The following is an 18,493-nucleotide window of genomic DNA, read 5'->3' as shown; positions in this document are numbered from 1 at the left end:
CATTCAAATGATGTATTTGAAAACATCCCTTTAGCTGCAATATAAAAAAATATAAAAGATGCAGTAACCTAAAAAAATATTACTATGATGCATAAATGTTGTCATATTCCACAGCTGTAACAGCAACAGATGTTATGGAATGTGTAACCCCCTTTCCTTATTATGGCTTGGGGGCTATTGGGCAGCATCCTTACTTGCCCTTTCCAATGGACGAGCGCAGTGGAAGAGTGCCTTCTGCCCAAGAGTCGGGATACTGCATCATCTTCTTCCACAGCAAGATCTCCTCCCCTGTGGAGTCTGCCACCCATTCTTCCTTTCCTTCCTTAATAGTCACTGTGCAAACATCAGTTTAAAATGACTTAAATATTCTATATTGTTCTATTGATCTTTCTATTTATCATAGAATGCTGAAAAAATGTATCATGGTTTCCACAAAAAAAATTAAGCAGCACTATTGTTTTCACCATTGATAATAAGAAATGTTTCTTGAGCATCAGATTAGCAGGTGTGAATCATTTCTGAAGGATCATTGAATACTGGATGGCTTTGAATAATTCAGCTTTGTCATCAGAGAAATAAATTGCATTTTAAAATATAAAAAAAAAAAATTACATTGTATAATCATTTCTCAATATTACTGTTTTTTACTGTATTCATTTAACTGCAGCTTTGGTGACAATAGGAGACATTAAAAAGATCTTATCAGTTCTACGTTTTAATAACATTAATAATATCAATAAAGCTTGCCACGTTTTCTGAACTTGGTGTCTGCAGTTAGTGAATCCAGTAATTAAATTAATGTTAAAGGCTTCTGAATTGATATGAACTCAAAGGATGTAGTATGTAGCAGCAGATGCTTTTACCTCCTCCCAAGCTGAGGCGAACTCCTCCCAGGAAGTCATTGCTGGACAGGGTCTCTCTGTCCCAGACAGTGAGCTCCAGACATACATCCTTCAGCTGCTCCAGACTCAGGTTGTTGTACACAAATGTGTGGTTATAATTTGGGTTCTTTGTCTTCTTCACTAGCGGAGTCTTCTTCTTTGAGGAAGACTTGCTCTTTGATGGCAGCAGATACCTGAAGGACAGAGTTCAAAGCAGAAATAAACAAACCAGGGTCTTTTAAATCAAAACAGATGTAATGAAACAGATGTTTGCAAACCCTTTCACAAAGGAATCACATGTGCCTCCAGTTTTAATGGCCATCAAATTTTTGGCCTCTTTGATCAACACGTGCAACTCAGCACCATCCGTGGGTATGGTCTTTTTTCCTTCAGTAAAGAACAGAGGCATCATTTACTATGTATCATTTACTAGTTAAATACATTTTATAGATATGTAAACTGTGTTTTCGCTCACCTTTTCCATTAGAGTTCTCTGCATGTGTCTTATTTGCTGTGACATACTTCAGTGAAATCACCAGCTCTCCTTTGTACTGATCGAATGGAGATGCTGGCTGGGCAGCTGCCTATGAATAGAAATGGAAAAAATTTAATGGTACTTCTTAACAAAACAACAACTTGAGTAGAGTGGCATATTCATGTTTTGATGCCACATAAACATACCTTTCCTCTAAGAGCCATGCACTCTAGATGTGCAGAGTCAATGTCATGGCTATCCATTGGTACCTCCACCTCACCTAGAAAGGCATTGCGGCCAAAACGGTCGTAGTGCCAAACTGAGAGTTGCAGTGTTCGAGTCATCAGCTGGGTGCGGCTGATGGAATACTAAACACAAACAAACACAGGACAGGTTGTAAATATGAAATTTATTTAAGTTATAAGTTACCATTTAGGAGCTTTGGCCAGTGTGGTTAGTCTGTTTGTATGAACTACGTGTATGCTCTAGATTAAAATGAGGAAAGCATATGAACTAATATTTATCTGACTGTGACTCAGTGATATCAGTGTACTTATCTTATCTGTCAATACCAAGCCCATTCGAAACCTGAAGTTAGTGTGCAGTGTTTTAACTACCTGACATTAAAGCAAAGCACTATATAATAGTGTTGCTATTTTTACTCAATGGGATCAGTGTCTGATAGTATTTGTTGTTCCAAACCATGAAAAATTAAGTTATTTTGGGGAGTTTGATTTTGCTTAGAAAACAATTTACTGAAAATGCTACTATTTTTAAATACGACCTTAAATGAATTGAAACTATACCTTCAGTGTTTCCTTAAAACTGGGGTTAATGTTACGTTTGATTGAGGTTTTCTTCTTGCTCTTGTCTGGGAGGAGGTAAGCCTTGACATATCTGTGGAAAGGAATCAACCAATCAGGAGAGTTTAGCAGTGATTTTCTGTCTGTAATGGGGAAACCCAGTAGTATGATTCACAGGTGAAAAATTATTCTTCTTGGAAGACAGTTAAGAATTGAGACCCTCTCAAGAAACCACATTGAAATCACTTAGCATATGCTGTGTGGAGGCCCACTTACGGGTTGCACTTCTTTTTTGCTGCATCAGCATAAGCTAGTCCTTTACACTCATGGACCACAATAGTAAGGCTCTGGCTCGGCTCATCATAGCTGAGAGAGAAGAGAATATCTCCACTCACTTCCACACGGTCATAGTCTCCTGCTTCACTGTACACACTCATTGTACTACCAAGAGTGGCCTGTGGAATTAATAATAATAATCATAATAGCTGCTCAGCATATTGATGTGTCTTATATTAGATTGTATTTAGTTTGTGAATACATTTAAACAAAAATAAATACTGTTGTATTATTAATAATTTATTTACAATTCAACCATTTCAATACCACTTCATTTTAATAATATTTTATTTGATAATATTAAGGTGGGTTACCCTTGAGTAGCCTCCCAGACTTCCCGAGCTATCACCGAATTTCTGCCGGTGTATATTCACCAAGTTATCAATATCTTCCTCCTCCTCATCATCATTATCCTTATGAAACAAGTCAGACATTCAGATTAATACAGTGCAAGCTTGTTTGGAATAGTTAAATTAACTCACAGCATTAAGGGCAGGAACGGACTGGCTTCTGTCTCCCATAGAGGGTGCAGCATTTTCTGTTCCATCTTTACGCAAGTCAAGTGTGGAGGCTGGTTTAATATCTATGGCAAAACAGTGTTTGCATCTTTAAAACCCAGAGTAAATAATAATGATAATAATAATAAATATATGTACACTACCATTCAAAAGTTTGAGGTCGGTAAGATTATGTATTGTTTTTAAAAAACAATGACCTTTGATCAAAAATATAGTCAAAACTAATTCAAAATTTGCGTAAATGTAAATTTATTCCTATGACACAGTTGTGCTGCTTAATATCTTTTGGAAAACCGTGATACATTCTCAGGATTATTTGAAAAATAGAAAAAGAACAGCATTAATTTGAAATTTTTGTAACATTATAAATGACTGAACTGTCGCTTTTAAATTTGCTGATCCCATACTTCTGAATACTCCTTATATAATGTCACCTGATAGTTTGTGCACTCTTCTAACACTTTTCTTGAAAAGCCTATCCACATCACGCAGCGAGTCAGAGCACGCATTCACGTGATGAATTAATGAGGCCTTAAATTGGAGATATGATGGTGGAAAAAGCAAGATAGTAGATGACACATGAACAGAAATAGGACAGAAAAAAATATATAGCTAAACAGGGTGCACTATGAAAAAACACTTACGGTCTCATTGGTAGACTGGCTTTCACTGTTAGCGGGGACCATAAAGATGGACACTGCAGAGCCTGCTGGACTAGTCTTGGCTGTCAGTTTCTCTTTTCTAGGTGCAAATTAGAGGCTTGCATCACAGTACTACATCATTAGCCATGGATTTCTGCATCTCATACACAGATTTTACCTTTGCATCAGGGGGGTACTGTGGGATGATTCGGTCTCGGCAAGGCTGCTGCCCAGACTGGCTTTTTCTATTGATTCTGTGTCACTACGCTGTTGCACTTGCACATCGAGTCCCTCATAAGTCTCAATGGGTGAGCTGAAAGAATGAGACTGGATGAAGTATAGAGTGCTGGACAAAGATGTCAGTCTAATAAATCACATTAAACACCTGGAAGCTGGAGAAATAGTACACTAAAAAATATACATTACTTTTATTACTCATCCAAACATCATCATTACAAACCTACATGCATTTTTTCCCCCTGTGAAACACAACAATGATAAGATCTCAAACAAACAGGTTGGACATTATCATCAAATGTATTTGCGTGTCAAAAATGATTACGTGAATTATTTCTAAATATATATATATATATATATATATATATATATATGTATGTGTAGTGTATATAAAAATGAATGGAATGTGAATTCTCTAAAATCTCTTTATAACAAAGTACTGGGCCTGCATGATCTTTAATAGAACAAAATTATATAACGGAATTATGAAATTGTGAATATTTAAATGATAAAGAACATTACATTATTTTCTCAGTAGAATCATGAGTCTAAATATGTGCTGATGATGACACACCTCTTATTTGCTAGTGCAATGTCTTTCAATCTTGGCTTGGGCACAGGAACAGTTTGGCTGGAATTCAACTCAGCTCTGTTTAACAGCATTTCCCCAGCTGTCTCATGCTTTTTACCTAGAACAGAGAGATGCCATTTTTAAAAAGGGGAAGTAAGTGATGTATAATGATTAATCTTAAAACACTGCCAGCCATTTAACTCTAAAGTAAACAGGAGAATTATTCCTATGTCCTCTTCTCTTGGTGAAAGCACACACACAAAAAAAATATTTTTTCCACCCATTATAAAAACAAAAAGTTCAAGTTCACACTGCTCTTTCAGACTCTCTGACATCTGCTTCCTGTACTCACTCAGAGGCCTTTTCCTGAGGGAAACTCGAACTAAGTCGTGTCCAGGAGCTGCAGAATAGCGATTAACCCTCCCATCATTGAACCAGTCTCCAGTGCACATCTTCAGATCTCTGAAAGAAAAGAAAAGTTGAGTTTCTGTTAAACATTAAACTTTTCCATTAAGCAAGGGCCTCATTTTCCAGTCTATTGTGCCTCTTAATAATAGGGTTTTTAAATGGACTGAGGCCAAAGAGAGGGGAGCTGGGAGGCATGGGGTACACACTCACATCTCTTTGGCACACACGGCACACATCCAAGATCCGTTGGGTCGAACAGATTGACATTTTCTGCAAATCTGATGTTTGCATACTCTGCACTGGCTACTGCGGGTCAGAAGGCCCATAGGCTCTTGGCAGCGGCCACAGCTGCGCTCGCTGTATTTCCCACTGCCATGCTTTGCACCCTTTCTTTTAATTTCCAGCAACTCAGCTTTCAGCTTCCTAAGAGTACAAAAAATAGCATTTCTTTATTCCTCAAATTTTTTTGCCTGATAAACATCCTTTCTAGGGTACAAAAAAGAATCTAAAGGCCTGTTCACACAAAGGATAATAACTATAATGATAACTTTAGAGTTATAATCACTCTAATTTTATGAGAATAAGCCAAGTCAAGTCATGTTAAATGTTTTAATACATTTTAATATACTTTAAAATGTAATTTATTCCCATGAAGCTTCATTTTCAGCATCATTACTCCAGTCTTCGGTGTCACATGATCCTTCAGAAATCATCCTGATATGCGATTTGATGCTCAAGAAACATTTCTTCTTATTATTAATGTTGTAAATGGTTTCTACTTAATATTTATATTTTATTGTAGAATCCATGATTCATGTTCTGGGGTCTTACTGACCCCAAACCTTTGAATGGTAGCGCATTTAAAAAAAAAATTGTGTAATATGATGTGTAATGAACACTTTTTTTAATTGTGACACTCACTTCACACGCAGCTCCTCCAAGCGCCTCAGCTGCTCATCTCGCCGAAGGACTTCTAGTATGAATTCTTGCTCCGACTCAGTCAGCAACGATACGTTGATCTCCATGTTCTGCACCATCCTCAAGAGTCAAGCCCTGCTTTTAAGGAATAAAAAACAAACAAATGGCACTGGATGCATTAAGTCAACAAGATATAATAAATGTCAACACATATGCAAATGACAGAAACCTGTACAGCCACATACTACGGCTTACGGAGTAACATAAATGTTGCTCACTGATAATAACAGAAGCATTCCCAACCAAGAAAAGGTCATTTGCTTTTCAGAGATGACACTAACCTATATAATGACAGTGTTACACAAATAAAGGATGTCTTGGTGTTTGTAAAAAGGGTAGAGACCGGGAGACAGGGTTGAACTGACAAACAAAGGGAGTGACCTTTCACAGTTCCTCCATGCAGTGTCTGTCAGTGTCAGTATGTCAGAGGCTCCTCATCACCTCCCTGCAGGAGCAGAGTAATTAAACAAGCACGAGGACGCCCTGTGACATGCAGCCCCACATGCAAATTAGCTGGTTACCAATGGCTCGCAATGCCAATGTCGCAGCAGGGAAGTAAAGATATTCACATCCCAGCATCTACCACATAAATCAAGTATAAGCATATTAGCAGTAATAAATCACTTAATATAAATCAAGCCAAGCAAATGCATGTATTTTGCAAAAACATATAAATGAGATGGCTTCTCATCGGGTTCTTCCTGAAAAGACAAAAATAATGTTTTGACAAGACGGCATGAGAACGTCGTTTTGATTTGTCGCTTGTAAAATTATGGACAGCATATCAATAAAAAGTATGTTGTTTGAGAATAAATAACTAAAGGCCAGCAGAGCCTGGGAAAGGAGTCAGAGCACTGGAATGCCATCAGGAAAGAGGAAAACAACATGCAGTCAGCCTATGACAAGTGTTATCGCCCTTTATGGACACACAGCCATGGGTGGAGGTCTTCAGCAAACTTTTTTTTTTTTATGAGGCATTTATGATGATTATTACTTGGTAGCACCCAAGAGCCTTGTAAAAGCCCTTTGAGATCAAATGGTGGCAAAAGTGTAAGAAAAAGAAGAAAAAAAATCTATAACATTTAAGTTAATTAAGACTGGTTTGGTCTATACCAAAAACAAATGGACCTTCTGTGATAAACTTGTTCCTCGCTCTTTGAATGTTTGAGGAAAATAGAAAGGATTAAAGCGAGAACCACAATGAATGCACTTTCTTCCAGCTAACTTACACTGATATAACGTTAGATCTGAAGGATCTGTCCTGCTCCAACACATGGACAACAACAAACAACATTCAACTCACTTAATATCCGACATTACACATGAAAAGTTCAATATTGAACAGAAAGGTAACAGTTAACGTATAGGAAAATAAAATACAAATGTTTGAACACTTAAAAGAAAAGACTAACGTTACATCGACGCATAATGACAACAACTGAGAAACGCACGACTCGTGTCTCACAGGGAAGCGTTATTCTAAACTAGAATATAAACAGTGTTAGTACAGTTTCTAGTATGCCTAACATCTCTAACAAAATCTCCTCATATGTGCTTTATATGTTTACTTACCAACAGCGCAGGATTTTCCCAGTCTTCCCTTCGTTCCCTTCTCCCCGCGAGCTCGCTGACTTCCAGCTTTGCCAAATAAACCGTCGTCCCGGAACAAACGGACACTTTTCAGTCTCCGCAGCGCGCCGCGTCAAACACCGAGCAACAGGTGCGCGTCCACGATGCGCGCAGACGTCACCGCTTCCTCCATGGAGGTCATAGACAAAAATCACATGTTGCTTTTTGGTCCGGTCGGTGTTTTAAGATTTGAATCGATGTGAAGCTTGCAGAATAGCGTAATATTTTTGTCAATAACAAAATAAAAGATGTTTCATTTAAAATAATGCGTAGAATTTATTTTTTGAAACATGTACTGGCAAGCGCTGTAGTGATGACAAAGAAACTTTTGTATATATGCAAAGCTGTTTTGGTTTTTGATTAACAAAAAGGAAAATAATTCATCCGTGGCCCAGAGAGTACGGACATACACTAACTAAGCTAACTTCCCGTCCAAACGTTTGTGATCAGTAAGATTATATATATATATATATATATATATATATATATATATATATATATATATATATATATAACAAGGATGCATTTACCTGATCAAAAGTGAAATTAATAACATTTGTTACAAAAGATTTCTGTGCAAAATAAATGCTGTTCTTTTGAGATTTTTGAAATGAAAGGATCATAAAAAGAAATTGTTTCTTGACTTCCACAACAAAAATGTGCAGACAACTTCTAAGAAATGTTTCTTGAGCACCAGATCAGCACATTAGGATTTCTGAAGGATCATGTGACTGGATGGCTACTGAAAATTCATCCATTACTGTTTTTAACTGTATTTTGATCAAACCAGTTTAGCCTTGGTGTGCATAAAATACTTTTTTCAAAAACATGGAATAGTAGTGTATATCATGAAATAAATATTGATGGTTGCTTTAAGATAATTTATGTTGCTCGTCATTTCTCATTAGAGATAAAGTGAAATAATTTTTCTGCTTTTCAAACATGACAACCACAAATAAGTGTTCATCAGGGTTTGTAAGTGAACACAAACAGTAACCAACACCACAGCAAGATTTTATATATGCGATTTTATACTACATGACTGATAGGTGGTGCATATGTCTTAACATCTTTGTGCTTGATATTTGTCTTCCATTTGCTTCCAGTGATGTCTAACAAAAGTGTACAGATCCCTCCTCCAAACTTGGTATGAGGCCCAAATTCACACAATCAGCAAGATCGCTCAATGGAAGCTTAAAAGGATGTCCAAAAGTTTATTAGTTCAGCTGAGCAGTTGTGGAAAAAGCAAAATGGCATAAGTGTGTTTATCATTAAAACAAGAACACATATCTGCCAATAGAGTCAGAAAAATCAACTGATATTCAAAGGGATAACACATTTTCGGACCCCATGACTGATGTTTTTAGCATAATTTTGTTCAATTTCACAGAGAACAAGACTTCATATCGTAATTTTCTTTGCATCTCAAGTAAATATTTCATGCATTTGAGGATGTTAAGATGTTTAGAACTGGTAAAATAAATTACTGAGGAAGGTATTTATTTTATTCAAGAATATGCTAGATTTAATGCAATGACATTGTAAATCTATGGTTTTCTGCTCTGCTTTTTAAGACCTTAATTTGTGGAAGAGCAAAGACCTAGAGAAAACTTGATTTGGAAATGTTCACACTTAACATAATGAGAAAATAATCATAAACCAATGAGCTGATTATAATCCACAACAATTTATTTATTTTTATTTTTTTTCTTTGAAGTAAACTTAAGATAACGTTAATTAGCACTACTGTATCCTGACCTGTCTGTTGTCTCCTTGATGGACAGTGCAGCGGTCTGACGCACCATTGATCTGCAGAATTCTCTGTAGAGCTTTTGCTGCTTCTGGTTTCACATGCATGCACATAAGCAGCATTCGCATGCACAAGATATGGAGCAGTGAAGTAGCCAATGCCTGGACAGTGAATGAAAAAAATGATCAAACAATGATCTTGGGTGATAAAAACCATTCCAACTCTGAAATGGTAAACACACAGCACTGCTTTTACCTGCATATAAATCAACCACAGTCTCTCCACTGCAGTCAAAGAAGGCTATTCTGAGCTTCTCTGTGATATTCCCAAAAGAGAACATGCACTTGGTGACATCAAACTCAGCCAGAAATTTCAGACAGACAGATTAATTCATTTTAATATTTGTTTAATATATTAAGTTATAACATGGCAGCTTATGAATTACCTATGTGGTTATCAATGTGTGTTATTTAGCTGCTGTCTCCTAAAAGCACTGTCACTGGTGTAACACTGGTGTGGTTTTTTAATATGTGCTATACACCCCCCTCCCCCCGGTGTCAAGGCAACTGTCCAGAATTCAGTTCCTAAAACAAATTAAAAGTTAGAACATGCTTGAAAATGTATAATCCTAATAAAAGGTGTAAAATCTAATTATTTTATATACACAATTTGACCTAGAGAGGCTCTCAGATTCATTAATACCAACCAAAATCTTTCCATATTGCATGAGAGAAGCAACCTTCACTAAACAGGACAAGATCTCCATGGCATTGCTAGGAATGTCTCTCTCCAGATCCTCACTCCATGTTTTTCCTTTAGAAACCAACAAGGACTGTGTAGTCTCTATAAGCCTCTTATGAAAAGATTTAACTTTCTCCTTCTTTGATAATGGGGGGGGGGGGGATTCCTAAAACAAGCACATATACTGACGTTCAGATGTTCAGTAAATTGAGTGCAAATATATATCTTTAAATATATGAAGTAAACAAACTAATATGGTGGTCCATCTAAACCCTTTTTGAACCTGAGTAATATCGTTCCTATTCGTTTTCGAGTTCCTAGTAGGAATATTATCAGTGTTGCACTCTTTCAGTCAAGAAATATAACAGATGGTATTCAAACTTACAAGGACATGGTAGGTCCCACCCAACTAGAGTAGTAATGGAGGTTTGCTGCATGGGAGCACGATAGGGTTAAAAGTCAGAGTTTTGGATGGATATGTGGTGCTATTGGCAAAGACTTGGGTTTAGAGGGTATAGAATTTAGCCCAACTGTTCCGTTGCCTGTCAGACCACTATGGTTGTTTGTGGAACCTATAGTGGATCTGCAATTATTAAATAGAAATTTAAAGAGTAGAGCAGAGGTGGATTTATGTAGATTTTTTTGTGAATATATGAATGAGGAGTTTAATGGGTATCTGGATATTTACACAGATGGGTCTAAAGATCCTAAATCTGGGCAAACAGGTGCTGCATTTTTTTTGGAATACCAAAAATGGGAATTAAGGTACAGAAGAGACTGTCTGATCAAGTATCTGTGTTTACATTGGAATTGATGGGTATCTGGCTGGCTCTACAGTGGGTAGAAGAAACAAGACCAGATAAAGTAGTAATTTGCACAGACTCTAGTGCAGTACTAAAGAGTTTGCAATCATTTAAGTCAAAATCAAGACTAGACATCGTGTATGAGGTACTAGAATGTTACACAAGGATTTCTCAGTTGGGGGTGAAGGTCAAATTTACATGGGTACCAGCCCATGTTGGTGTTAAAGGAAATGAAATGGTAGATGGTTTGGCAAAACAAGCCAGTAAAAGAGAAGATGTGGAAATATCAATCTTAATAAGTAAAACAGAGGCTAAATCAAAAATCTGGATGGAAATTATGAAAAAGTGGCAGAATGGTTGGGATAGAGAGGAGAAAGGGAGACATTTATATAGACAGGGAGGATCACTGGAAGGAATCGAAGGGAAGAAATAATTTTTACTAGATTAAGGATTGGACATTGTGGGTTAAATAAGTGCTTACATATTTTAGGTAAGCATGTAACAGGGCGATGTGAATTTTGTGGTAGTATTGAATCTGTTGAACATGTGGTACTTGAATGCCAAAAATATTATAGAGAAAGGATAAAGATGAAAGAGAAAATAATGAATTTGGGGGTGCAAGGGAATTCACTCAAGGAACTTCTGGGATTCACTTCAAATGATATTAGTACACATATATTTACCTTCCTGAAGGACACAGGGATAGCAAAGAGAATATAGAACACAATTTTGGAAATATTTAATATTTATTTAAAGGGTGGGGAAGAGAGTTGGAAGTCTCCATTTTAGTTATAGTTTCTCTCTGTCTAGCTCCGGTTCACACTCCAGTACAGTAGGTGGCGGTAATGCACCATTGAAGTTGGATGCCAACCGCCGTTAAACATCAAAGAAGAAGAAGAAGAAGAACAGATGGTATTATACAATTCTGTGTGTATCTGTAATTTTTTTATATACGTTGTAGTTACTAATTTTAATATCAGCAATGTAAGAATACTCTTTTTCGAGTCATCTGACGACACCAGCGAAACGGTAGATGGCAAAATACTTTGGATTCTACCGCGAAAAACATTCGTCTGGTGGCGAAGAAATACAGCACGACCAATCACAGTAGACCGCGGCTGTCCCACGTGACATGTTATAAACTTCTGAAAAAAAGCAAGGTAAGATATCTGCAGATGATAAAGACAATTATATATCCGCTATACCGTATCATTTTACAAATGTACAGAGGTTTAGTTCTGATAGCGTTAATCTGAGAAGATTTATCTGCGATCTTCAGCGTTATATCCATTGAAAAAAGATTATGAGTAACGTTAACATGTATCGTAGGAGACACGTCTTTAATTCAACTTCAGTTGTCACGTTACGACGTTACATAATTTAATTACAAATTAAATGTGACTGTAATCATTAACAATTAAACTGAAATAAGTGTAATAAAGTTACAGTTAATTATGTAAATGTTACAAAGGGAATTACATCTGAATATTTACACACACACACACACACACACACACACACACACACATACACTTTCCCAAATTGCACTGACTGCTGTAAAATGTGTCTCCATTGTTTCAAGTACAGAGAATAATACACGTGTTTATTTAATAACTGTTGAGTAAGTATTTCATATTTGTGTTTATGCATATGCTTTATTTATTAAGATTAACTTTTCCCCCATAGGCATTGTTAGTTGCCAGTATTATTATGATTTTTTTTTTGTCATAGCTTAGCAAATAATTAATTTCAAAAACAGTATCATAATAGCTATTAAACTATACTGTATTTAACCTCAGAACGATCTTAACAATTTTTTTTTTTTTGGTTATGATTTAAAATTAAATTATTATAATCTTAATTCAAGAATGAAGGGAATGAAAGTCTGACAGTAATCAGTGTTTAATAGGCTACTACTGTAAGGTTAACCCCTTCCCTGGTTTAAATGTTTGAAAATGATAAATAGCTGAAAACAGTCGTTAGAAATGTAGAAAAGTAATCAAATGTAACCAGTTACATTACTTTAATAAAGTAACTGAAATAGTTACACTACTTATTACGTTTTAAATAGGGTAACTTGCATTATGTAACCTATTACATTTCAAAAGTAACCTTCCCAACACTGCTTGTCACAATAGTCCTTGTCTCCCTTATATATGAATCAAATGACAATGCTAGTAATTGTCACCTGTGCTTTACACACTTTGATTTAATAGATGTCAGCTAACGGTTGTGTGACAGCTATCCAGCTTGATTCCCTCAAGCAAGCTGACAAACCACAGATCCACCTGCTGCCTTGTGAAATAGAGCATGACGGACCTGCTGAAGTCTTCAAGTTCTTTAATCCCACTGTGAAGGAACGCAAACACGGTTAGTCAAACACGAGTACACAGCTCGAGAATGAAACAAGTTGAAGCACTCCACCCGATAAAGATAACTCTCTTCTGCAGAAACGACAGTGTCATTGAGAGGTCGGGGGCTGAAGGGTCAGGAATTGCATTGCCCAAATGGGTACACAGGCCTAGTGCTAAAAGAGGTCCAGAAGCCTGCATCTGATCAAGAGGTACATGCACTATTCTTCACTATTTTTTCTTTGAATTCACTGACATGTCCTTTTAGAACACTAATTCTAAAAAATTGTTTGTAGGACAGAGTAGTGAAAGTTTCTTCAGTGTTCCATCATTTCACATACTGGAATCTGGAGACTCCTCCCACATCCGATGATGGAGTTGTGATGGCGATGACATGGCCTAAGCTAGCAGAGGCAGTGAGTTCCTTTTGATAACTATTAATCATTTACCATCAGAAAGCCACGATCACACTGGACTTTCAGCATGCAAAATTGTTTCGCATGCTGCAACGATCGTGATTTGATGTCACGCTGTACAGAGTCTTTTTAAAAACTTCAATTCAACACATAACAAATTATAATACATCTAAAATGTAAAAACATACAATCTACTCCACTTTCCTGTGGCGCTGCAGTTTTAAATGTATGTTCTTTTAATTCAAATATGAGGTCATGCTGTGGCATATCGCTCTTCCATTGGTCACACGGTATCACGTGATGTGAATTCGTAGACCAGAGTTAACCAAGTTTGAACTTTGGAATGCCGTGAAAAACTAAAACTTTTCGCACGGGCTTGCGTTTCCGGTCTGACATTCACATGCGTATGAATGAAAGTCAATGGAGCGAAAAGTGCAGTGTGACCATGGCTTTAGAATCTGCTTTGCTATAAGACATTTCTCTCAGTTCACTTAAAATTTCTCTAATATTAATTAAAACAATACCTCTTTCTGCAGATGCATGGACCAGTGGACTGATAATGGACATTGTTTTGTTGTTGTGGAGATCTGCTTCTCAAGTACATAGTTACAGTTAAACAAATGTGAAAATGATTCTTTGTTGGAAGACAGTATAAGTTACTGTGTTGTGGTAGTAAACACCATTTTTACCAAACATATGTTGAAGAATATCACAATGCAACATTAAAAGTCTTATCATTTTACCTTGTGCAGAATTTTAATTTCAACATATTTGGCCATTATTTAACAGTAAAATATACATTTTATTATGATTAGAATGGATTAGAATTCAATCGTTTGGGGTTCATGATTTTTATTTTTTTAAAGAAGTCTCTTATGCTCACCAAGGATGCATTTAGTGGATCAAAAATACAGTAAAACATTCATGTTGTGAATGATTTAAATTTTAAATGTTTTATTTAAATATATTTTAAAATGTAATTTATTTCTGTGATGGCGACACCACAGATATTACTCAAGAAACATGTCTTAATATCAGTATTTTGAAATATTAGTTGTGCTCTTTATTTTTATTTAGTGAAACCATGATACATTTTTTCAGAATTATTTGATGAAAGCATTTATTTGAAATAGAAATCTTTTGTTACATTATAAATGTCTTTAATGTCACTTTATGTGTCCTTTCTGAATAAAAGTATTAATTGAATTGAAAAGAATCTTACTGGCCCCAAACTTTTGGACAGTAGTGTAGTTCTCTAAATATTTTACAACAAATAAATGAACAAATCTTAAAAGCACCGCAAGCTGATTGTAATTCAAAGCACCTGTAATTCAGTCTCACCATCTTTCACGCTCACGAAAATGCACAGAACACATAGACATCAAAAACCTTCCTTGTAGTCCTTCATCTGCTCTAGTGTATCTTAATGCTCATTACTTGGTTTAACAGCTACAATATTCCATAAGAGACATAAACATGACATTTTAAATTAAAAAACACCACCATGAATGGTGATTGCCTATCAAATGTCTGAGTGCTGGAACCACTCTTAGTCAATTCTTTATATAAAAACAATATACTTTAGCAATGAATATTAAAACTAACTTTTTGTGTAAGATTACAAATCTCAAGAATATGTATACCTAATTCAAATAACACCAAAACCAATTTTTTTTTCAATTCACGATTGAGGATTGAGCCACAAATCACGGCTCTGTCTGGGGAGGCGGTGACGGTGGAAGGTCTGACTCAGCTCTGCTGCGTTTCACTGGTAAACCCTGATTGTGTGTCTTTCTGATGTGCCTGTACAAGTCTCCAGATTGTGTGTAACTACGGTAACAGTAACTGCACTCATAAGGTCGCTCCCTAGTATGCACAATGGCGTGTCTCCTTAGGGTGTAAGCACAGGAAAAAGTCTTTCCGCAAGTGTTACAAGTAGGCACATCCTCTATGTAACTCCCAAGCGAGTCCTCAAGGTACATGGCTTGCTGCTCCGGCTGGAAAATGGTCTGGAAAAGAGATGATGAAAAGCTGGTGGTTTCTGCTGCAGAAGTATTAGGACCTTGCGGTGAGGGAGGGAAAGAAAGGGGTTCTTGATGTGGAAGATGAATTAACGGGTGTACAGGTATGAACTGAGTATCAGTCAGCTCCTCAACATCATGGTTGCTGTCGTCATAATCATCCACATGATCTATATCTGCACTTCTACATGGGCCGTCATCCGTGACCACAGTCTCGTCTACATCATCAGACTCTTCGTCAGAAATCACAATGGCCTCCACTTTCACTTTAAAGCAATCTTCATTTTCCTCTCTTGGTGGTTGCGAAAGAGATTTTTTACGCTTACTTTGCATGTTCCTTGTATTGGGCAAAGAGTACTCATGTCTCCTTCCATTCTGACTCTCAGTGTGTTGTGAAGACCCTGGATTTCCTGCACCTTTATTCTGGATTTGGGGTTTTAGCGTTTGAACCTGAATGAAAACGCTAGGTTCATGTTCTTGGGCAGCACTAGCATTGTCCAGACTGCTCAGAGCCACGGCAGTGGTTACAACGGGATGCGTTTCTGTCTGAATTAGTTCTGTTGTACTACATGGACTTGAAAGTGCTGACTCGAGGCTGGCAGACCGTGCCGATATTCTTGTCTTGTCAGGTCTAGGTGAAGAATGATATGTGGAAGCACCTGAACAAGAGTTACTAAAGGCTGGTTGTGGGTCCATTCCTGGTTGAGTCGTGTCCGCCATTTCTGATCTCTCTGTGCTTTGCGTGAGGAGATTAGCCGTCCCTGCTTGTGTTTCAGACTTGGCATCAATATAAAGTGACATCTGTTGACTCGACTGAAGACAGTGTTCTATTGCTCCATCTCTTCCTGTTTCTGCACCAGGTATGTCTTCTCCATTCGAGCCATCAAGTTCTCCAGGCTTAGTGGACTCGTTTGCTCCGACTTCTACTCTTGTACTATCCGCCTCGGCCAATCCTCGTCCCTGAAGTCTTCTCTTACAAACTCGCACCACGTCGTTCATATGTAGGAAGCTGGCTGCGGCGAGCACGTCCTCTGGAGGGGGGTGAGCTGCTAACCACAGAACCCCTTCGTACATGAAATCAAGGAGGAGTCCAAAGGCTTGTGGGGTCACGATATCTCCATTAATAGTGACTGTGTCTCTCTGTGGCCCTCCGTTGATTGTGTTGGTATTGCCCATTGACTGATCGGAGTAAAACATATGGAAGAAAGGGGAGAAAGAGGCCAACACGGCACGATGGGCTCCGAAATGAGTCGAGCCGACCTGCACGGTGCAGTCACATAGGAAACCTTGCAGACGCTGAGAGCGCAGGCTTGCCAAGAGCTGCTGACTATGTTCTGGAAACTCCATTTCTACTGACCACCTAGTAAAAATAAATAAAAAATGGTATACAGTTAATAAATATAGTTTATGCAGTGTTTCTATCAATAAAACATCTTTAATTCATAAAATTAGAATATACGTAGTGTTAAGATGAAATGTTTCTTACAGAAATGTCCAGAGTGTTGACAAAAACCCCACGTCCACTTTAAGATCAGCTCTTTTGAAGCACTATCATGTTTGTTTTATGGATCCACTGACATTCTCTTGACATCAACAGTAGTTATAGTACAGATAGCATAGTACATTCATATGTTTGCATCTTGAAGCAATACAAATGGATCCCTCATCTCCTGGTATTCTTCACACAACATTTTCCATTATGGGTTATTACCATAGACCGTGTTAAAGGTTATTATACCAAACCTTCACCGGATCGCCGTTATATAAATCAAAAGCAGCGCCACATATCCTTAAAATATCCTTCTAGAGAAGAGGACAGCATCTGATATATTTTATTTCTAATACATGATTTAAAAAAAAAAACATTAGTACGCGATTCTGCAATGTTTTGTTTTAGAACAATACATCACGAACACACACTTCTACGTGGAGTACGGTCACTTTAAGTGAAGAGTGTGCTCTGCCCCCTACTGACTGGGAGGAGAACGAACGAACGCGTGTACACAAGTGTACACAAAGGATTTTGTTTTGGTTTCGTTTAAAAATAAGTCCTTATTTTACAGGAACTGGACAATAATTGTATAATATTGGTGAGGTAGTTATTCAAGAATAATGGATATCTCTTTAATTAATGTGAATTCCTAAATTATTATGATCCTTGTATTTGATGTCATTCCTGGTCTTATTCAGCTTTAGTCTGGCAATATATTTTCTGAGTTTATCCAGTTAGGCTATTTATAAATAATAATTATTATTTTGCAATCACCTTAATAATCACCATTAATCTGTTTATTTAAGAGAAAATAGTGAAAAATAATTTATGAGGATAATATATGTGATAAAAACAGGAGAACGGGCGGGGGGAAATCCAATAAATAATTACTTACAAATCAGTGTTAATTTAGCATAATTGAGACAATATAGTTTTAATAAATTTTTTGATTTAGTTTCGATTTTTCATTTTAATTTTAGTTAAAGCTGTAGTCATTTTGTAGCATGTTTTTGACATTTTTATTAGTTGTTTTTAACATATCTAAATAGTTTTTTATTAATTAAAACTTCAGTGTTAATTATTTTAGTATTGTTAAACTAAATGTGTCTCTGAAACTAGCTGAAATAAAATAAATAAATGTATTTGTTTATTTATTTAAATATTTTATTTCAGTTTATATGACTTTTATTTCAAATTACATTTTTTAATGTTTTTGGTTTTAACTATAGTAAAAACAGTATATTTACAAATAGTAAAGTTTTTTTTTTTTTTTTTTTTTAGGCAAAGTTCACATCTGGACCTTTAAATGGCTCCGGGGAGTGTGTTCTGGCTTTGTGGTGGCATTTGATAAGTTTGGGAACCTGGTAAGTATTAAATCACCATTACTAATAATCATTATTATGTCTTTTTTTGTTCTGCTGATCCTTTTGGTTCCAGGCAAT

The 18,493-nt window shown here is 36.6% G+C and overlaps 3 protein-coding genes, 1 long non-coding RNA gene and 1 pseudogene across 7 annotated transcripts in view; 2 read left to right on the top strand and 3 right to left on the bottom strand.

Moving 5' to 3' along the window:
* Positions 1 to 18,493, top strand: part of LOC132114224 (uncharacterized) — a 534,277-nt gene that overhangs the window by 253,007 nt on the left and 262,777 nt on the right. The gene's annotated exons all lie outside the window — the stretch shown is intronic.
* On the bottom strand, positions 66 to 7,601 carry LOC132113684 (synaptotagmin-like protein 4). Of its 4 annotated transcripts, XR_009425194.1 has the most exons (18): positions 7,421 to 7,600; positions 5,792 to 5,926; positions 5,081 to 5,293; positions 4,815 to 4,924; positions 4,466 to 4,580; positions 3,833 to 3,967; positions 3,658 to 3,754; positions 3,448 to 3,544; positions 2,987 to 3,078; positions 2,810 to 2,920; positions 2,436 to 2,614; positions 2,163 to 2,253; positions 1,563 to 1,724; positions 1,357 to 1,465; positions 1,160 to 1,268; positions 864 to 1,075; positions 128 to 333; positions 66 to 82 (listed from the first exon to the last, which is right to left on the bottom strand). XR_009425194.1 is itself a non-coding variant. In XM_059521591.1 (17 exons), exons 2-17 carry the CDS (start codon positions 5,905 to 5,907, stop codon positions 191 to 193), a joined length of 2,091 nt encoding a protein of 696 aa, XP_059377574.1. In that variant the 5' UTR covers positions 5,908 to 5,923; positions 7,421 to 7,601; the 3' UTR covers positions 90 to 190. The 4 variants fall into 4 exon arrangements, 3 of the variants coding, with proteins under 3 accessions (XP_059377574.1, XP_059377575.1, XP_059377573.1); XM_059521591.1 differs by lacking the exon at positions 66 to 82 and having other exon boundaries at positions 90 to 333; positions 5,792 to 5,923; positions 7,421 to 7,601; XM_059521592.1 differs by lacking the exon at positions 66 to 82 and having other exon boundaries at positions 90 to 333; positions 2,810 to 2,908; positions 2,978 to 3,078.
* On the bottom strand, positions 6,264 to 11,905 carry LOC132114088 (tRNA wybutosine-synthesizing protein 2 homolog; annotated as a pseudogene).
* Positions 11,811 to 14,458, top strand: LOC132113683 (ribonuclease H2 subunit C-like). The gene is made up of 5 exons (XM_059521588.1): positions 11,811 to 11,931; positions 12,988 to 13,141; positions 13,222 to 13,334; positions 13,419 to 13,538; positions 14,075 to 14,458. Exons 2-5 carry the CDS (start codon positions 12,988 to 12,990, stop codon positions 14,093 to 14,095), a joined length of 408 nt encoding a protein of 135 aa, XP_059377571.1. The 5' UTR covers positions 11,811 to 11,931; the 3' UTR covers positions 14,096 to 14,458.
* On the bottom strand, positions 14,603 to 16,913 carry LOC132113682 (zinc finger and BTB domain-containing protein 3-like). Its single transcript, XM_059521587.1, has one exon. It carries the CDS (start codon positions 16,904 to 16,906, stop codon positions 15,245 to 15,247), a length of 1,662 nt encoding a protein of 553 aa, XP_059377570.1. The 5' UTR covers positions 16,907 to 16,913; the 3' UTR covers positions 14,603 to 15,244.

Source organism: Carassius carassius, chromosome 33, assembly GCF_963082965.1.
Source record: "Carassius carassius chromosome 33, fCarCar2.1, whole genome shotgun sequence".
NCBI classification, from domain to species: Eukaryota; Metazoa; Chordata; class Actinopteri; order Cypriniformes; family Cyprinidae; genus Carassius; species Carassius carassius.
The sequence above is the reverse complement of the archived record's forward strand: the minus strand, read 5'-3'. Positions and strand labels throughout refer to the sequence as shown.